We start from the raw sequence: 5,739 nt of genomic DNA, 5'->3' as shown, positions 1-5,739 counted from the left end.
TTTGAGATGTTGTGTTTTCCTCAGTGCATAACTGACATGTCACAGGTATATTTTTCATCTGTAAATGTTAGAAAGTCATGCAAATATATCCATTTTGCTGTCAGGAGTGGGCGAGGCTTACGCGAGTGAACGAGTGCTGCTGCACGCATGCACGCTAAACAGACGGCGCGCAATCGAATAGGAGAGCAGTAAAATATACATTTTGCTAAAATATTTGTTGTCGGACATTAAATGTGCCTTTTGTAGAATTTTAAACCTTCATATAAGTGTATTTTTATGATAGCAGTAACTGTAAAGGAACTATTGTAATGGGTAAATTATATGTAAGCTAGTTCTAATTACCAAGTACTAATTACTAAGTTTGGTAAACTTGTTTTATGAAACAGGCCTTGAGGCATTAAAAGTGATCATATTTTTTCCCATTGCATCGAATCGAAATCGTATCGCACTGCATCGTAATAGGGGTGAATTGTATCGCATCGGTAGCGGCTTCATATGTATCTTTAATGTATCGTATCGTTGGCTATGCATCGATATGCGTATCGTATCGGCCTGAGTCATGAGATGCATATCCCTAATACACACACACACACAGGGGTGTGCACAATACACTACTTTTGAATTTATTATTGAATTTTGTGCATAATGCGATTAATCACAAAAAATCATTACAAATTTTTACAATTTTTCATTAATCATTAAAAATTTATACATCAATGGAAAGCTTATTTAAATCTCAATTTCGAAAAGAAAAAAAACATTATACATATATATATATATTTTATTTTTTTATGGCAAGGGAACTTCTCGTTAACCAATTAACAGGTTTTTACCATATTTTACGGTTACAATTCTGTTGTAATTCCTTGCACTGTATCCTGGCCAGCGCTATAGTGAAGTGACACACTTTACACATAACCAGACTTCACCTCCCTCTCCAGGGTACTAATTCAGAACACAGAAAACTAAAATATGCACGAGTGCACTTGGTGGGATGCAGAATGCCGTGTGGTACCCTCACCTTCTGTGTCTTGGATGTCAAGGACTCTTCTGATCTGGGACAGAGGCATCAGGGCTATGTGCTTGAGCTGGGCGGGTGGCCGCGTCTGACCCAATGGACTCCGGAAAGTGGTTATGACCTTGTGTCTCTTCCTGGCAATCTGAATATGAAGATGCAGAAGGAAAAAGCACACACACACACTAAACTCTTAATACATGCAGCTTTCTTCATAATGCAGGAATGTAAAATGTCCTCTCCTGTTCTCGGGTGGAACAGTTGGGAGTCCTTCACGTTCTTTAGTGAAGCCGAAATGTGTAATGCAGATTGGGGTGACAGATACGCATACAGAGGACTTCCTAAAATGAATAATTGATCACTCAGAGTCTTCCCTTCTCCCTGCTCTCATTACCAGGCCAGAGCCAGAGCAAGTATTGGTCAAAGAGGACCACAGCCGTGCACCAGCACGCCAGCAACCCCTCCACAGTGCTTAAATGCATCCCCTCACTAATTAGGGAAACAGGCCAGAGTCGAGTCAGCAAGCACAGATTGTACACGCATAAATTATTAACTTTTTTTTTTTTTAGTGGTACCGCTCACCCGTGAACTGAACAAACAATTGTTGCGGTTGCTGATAATTTGGATTAGAAATCGGAAAGAAATTTAGGGACGAGCTGATGGTTAAACCGAGGAGACAGAGGTGAGGGAAGACCAAAAAGAGATGTCCACTCAAGTCTATGACAAAGATGTTCAAGAAAAAGAAAGAAAGAAGAAAAAAAAAAAATGGGGAAACTCCCTAAAATTTTGAAATCTAGTTCAAATGCATTTGCTAGTCTCTCAGAAAGGTAATATTCAAAAATGTTCATAGATTTATTGAATACATGCATCGTTATTTTTTTTATTTTTTTTTACACATTTCATTAATCTTTCATTAATCTAATACCATAAGCAAGACCAAAGATTAATGTCTTTCATATAGTGGCACTGTTTGGGGAACCTGATGCAGCATTTGCATTATGAAGAAAAGGGGGTGTGGGGGGTCTGCCCATCTGTAGTATTTCCATCAACACAGTGAGAAGAGCAGTAATGGTGCAGTGACATGGAAAGACAGAGCTTTACCTCCAAACAGTCGTTAAACAGGAAGAGTGTGACATGTTCTCCCCGATCGCAAGGTTTGTCTCCCAGAGCGATGGTCTCCACCCTGTGAACCAGACTCCGATGTGACGACAACAGATTGGCCTGCAGGTGCACACAAACATACCAACAATTTTTTCCAATTTGCAAAACATTTGCAACCTTTTCAGCTAATTAATTATGTTACTGGTGTGCAGAATTTTGTTCAACCACTCAAGAGCGCCGGATAAACATGCAGCATTTCCTGCAGATTCCTCAGAATGCTGTTCCTGGATCAGACTCGGTCATGTCCATGCTGCTTCAGTTCCCATGAACTACAAAAGCCAAACTGATCCAGGAAAAGCACTCCCATCTGCGGGCAATCATTGGTGTGGCAGCCCTGTCTCTAGACGCAGCTGTTCTGGGGCGAGTATGACAGGAGAAAACATGAGCTGATCCATTTAGTATTGAGAGAAAGTTTCAGACAGCATGACTGCATCTCTCACCGCAGGGAGAAGATGAACAGCAGCCAGCACAACCCAGTGTCACACTTTACCATTTACTGTTAATTAAAGTGCCCCTATTATGGGTAAGGAAAGGTTCAGTTTGTGAGCGCAGAGCTGCTTTGTGTACAGCGTTACCGGGGAAACTGCTATTTTACGGCTCCAAAAGCGGCACCTAGTGGCAAAGAATGAATTTGCATTTTCATTCAGGCCAACCAGAAAAGACCATCAAGTGGGTGGGCAATATGCCAATGTTTCATGTTGACGTCAACATGAAACGCTTGGGATTCGTTTAAAAAAACGACCCGTTTCAACGATTCAGAGTCGACTCTTTCTTTTGAGAGACAATAACTTTATACACGGTGCACTTTCAGATTTAAAACTTTGCAGGATGTTTTCATTATGTTACACACTGCATGAAAGGTAATTTTCAAAAACCCATAATAGGGGCACTTTAAAATAGCCATATTCTAAACATTTGTTAGCATTTTATTTAGTTCTTGAAGTCCACTTACAATGTTAGTCAAGGTTTCTAGCACCATAAAGATAAGTTTCACATAAACAGTTCTGCCCGTTTCTGCTACTGTAGCTTTAAAATTAGAAATGTACCTTTAACATCTATATGTCAGTGTCCTCTGCTATGATTGGCTATCCTCAGTTTTAAATTGTTGAATAATAAATAGGTGTTGGGATGTAAACGGACAGTCATGTGTCATGGTTCTGACCGTGATGATTTCTGAACGACCTGTTTTCATAGCTTAGCCTTCATGGTCTGGGTGGACTGGCAGGGGAGATTTGCTTGGTGAATGTTGAAGTATGCTTACAGCATACTCTTATTTCAAAAGTGCGAGAAAAAATCCCATGGGTCACAATATGGTAAGTTCTTTTGGTTGGGACAAAGAAAATGTGGGAAGTTATTTGAGAGCTGCGACAGAGGGTGACGACTTTCAGAATATATCATCTTCCATTGCGATCTGTTGACTTAAAGACTTGGAATATAGCACTACTTATATGAAGGCACGTAAATGACAGAATTGTGGGTGATTTATTTCTTTGAACTCAACTGAGATGTGTGTAAATGTACGATGTTTGCAGAAAAGTAAAAAATTACTCACAGGGCAGCCGTCCACTTCATAAACAACATCAAAAATCTGCTTCTGTCCCTCTGTTTTCCTTTTATCCTCATTTATGTGGCTGTGAAAATTAAGACAGAGAGAGAATAGTAAAGACATCTTTGGCTAAAAGTTACCATTTTAGTAAATTATTTCAACCCTCCAAAGCAGTTTCGGTTGACACTGAAAATAAATTTTTGCTGAATATTTTTGAATGCCAAAATTTCATTGCATTACTAGTTTATTTTGAGAAAAAAAATTAGGGGTTAACTGCGGAACTTACGTCATCACTTCCTTGAGAGACTCGATGGCCTTTTCCAGGGTCACTTTATCTGGGTTGTCATCTGATGTATGTTTCTTTATATCTACAAAGAACAAAATTCACTATAAATCTTTCTTACGTCAGCATACAGAGATGAAACATAACACACCTGCTAAAATAAAATGCGTTTGCATGTTCTCTAAAGTTGACCAAGTTTATTACAAACATATTTTTTTCATGTAATGGATTCATTTATGAAAGTGAATCGAACCACCTCCACGGTATCTTTTTAAAATATTTAAATAATCAGGATTCAGACAGATTTACTGAATAGAAACAGCTTGAACCCATTACCTGAATCAAACTAACAGTCGTATTTATGTATTACCGTTCAGCAAGAGGGCAACACTTGGCAGTCTCTGCACAGGACGAATCAAAAGTTCAACAAGAGTCTGACGGCCACACTCGGGTTTAGCCTGATTAATCTGGATAACAAAATGAGAGAAAACATGCAAATAAATGGTCTTCACGAAAAATGTCCATACAAACCAACTCAAATTTATACTAGTGATTCATCAGATTTTGACTATTTTTTCTATTAGCACTCTAAATATATTGGAGAAAAGAAAATAGACACCCTGAGGTCAGACTTCTTTTACTTCAACTTTTATATTACTTCAACAATATATCAGTCTCTATATAATACAGATGTCTTTATATACACTAAAAAGAGTCGACAGTACCTTCAGGAACGCATGAAACCTCGGATTCTGTCTCTCACATCTGACTATGGTCTCTTTGCTCATCTCAAAGAAGTTGACAAATGGTGGGTAGGCCTTCACCAACTCTCTAGACTGAAAGAGAATGTTTAAAATAAAGAGACCACAAAAGCGGTCATTCATTCTTTGACAGCATTGTGAACTTCATGCCGGAAGAGGTCGAGTTCAAAGCTTCATCACACTCACATATTTCAGGATAATGTCTCCAACGCTCCTCTCTTCAGACCAGTTCATCACCAACTCCTCAAGATCCGCCTGTCAAAGCACATTCATCAGCTAATATGTGCAGCACAGCCTTTACTCAGCGTTTTGGAAAGGTTAGTGCCTACCTTTATTCTCGTGTGCACTTCATAGATGTCTGGAATACTGCCAAAAATGGTCTTGATCTCTTCCTGAGCTAGAATAGGGCCGCCCACCTGCCCCTCTTTCTCCAGGGGGTATTTGAAGAGCTGAAAGAACCGACGAACAAAGGAAATTAGATCACTAAGCTAGAATGGACCCCGAGATTCTCACTAATGGCGCAGGACTTGACAGTAGAGGTCTGCATTCCTGCGGGATCACTAAAAGATTTGATTAGATTTGTTGCAGCGCAGGACTAAACCTCTGATTTGTAGGTATGAGAGGGTGGTATTTCTAAGAGATGTCAGCCAAAGTGGACTGTCTAATAGAAAAGTGGAGCAGTAGTTTTTAGTATTTTTCAGCCTTTTGACATCATCTTAAAATAAACCCTAAACAATGGGCAATTAGAAACTACCACTCAAAAGGTGGGATTGATAAGAATAAGTTTCTTATGCTTACCAAGGCTGCATTTATTTGATCAAAAATAATCAATACAGTAATTTAAACTTCTATCTTAATTCGAATATACTAAAACTGTATCGCACGCGTGCTACAGCGGTAAATTTATTCATCGCAGACCAGTTTTCTCGTAGCACGTGCGACATATATGTCGCACTGTACAGCCCTGCCTGTG

The 5,739-nt window shown here is 39.3% G+C and overlaps 1 protein-coding gene across 1 annotated transcript in view; it reads right to left on the bottom strand.

Annotated features, from left to right (window-relative positions):
* Positions 1-5,739, bottom strand: part of LOC107718889 (protein ECT2-like) — a 36,652-nt gene that overhangs the window by 13,029 nt on the left and 17,884 nt on the right. Inside the window, exons 14-21 of the mRNA XM_016526140.1 lie at positions 5,096-5,215; positions 4,953-5,021; positions 4,731-4,841; positions 4,376-4,472; positions 4,009-4,090; positions 3,729-3,807; positions 2,117-2,236; positions 1,022-1,160 (exon numbers count right to left, since the gene is read on the bottom strand). Of these exons, the coding sequence (XP_016381626.1) occupies positions 1,022-1,160; positions 2,117-2,236; positions 3,729-3,807; positions 4,009-4,090; positions 4,376-4,472; positions 4,731-4,841; positions 4,953-5,021; positions 5,096-5,215 (817 nt within the window). The remainder of the gene's footprint in view (positions 1-1,021; positions 1,161-2,116; positions 2,237-3,728; positions 3,808-4,008; positions 4,091-4,375; positions 4,473-4,730; positions 4,842-4,952; positions 5,022-5,095; positions 5,216-5,739) is intronic.

Source organism: Sinocyclocheilus rhinocerous, unplaced genomic scaffold (assembly GCF_001515625.1).
Source record: "Sinocyclocheilus rhinocerous isolate Xijiao unplaced genomic scaffold, SAMN03320098_v1.1 scaffold1595, whole genome shotgun sequence".
Lineage (NCBI taxonomy): Eukaryota > Metazoa > Chordata > Actinopteri > Cypriniformes > Cyprinidae > Sinocyclocheilus > Sinocyclocheilus rhinocerous.
Note: the sequence above shows the minus strand (reverse complement) of the source record. Positions and strands in the feature narration are given on the sequence as shown.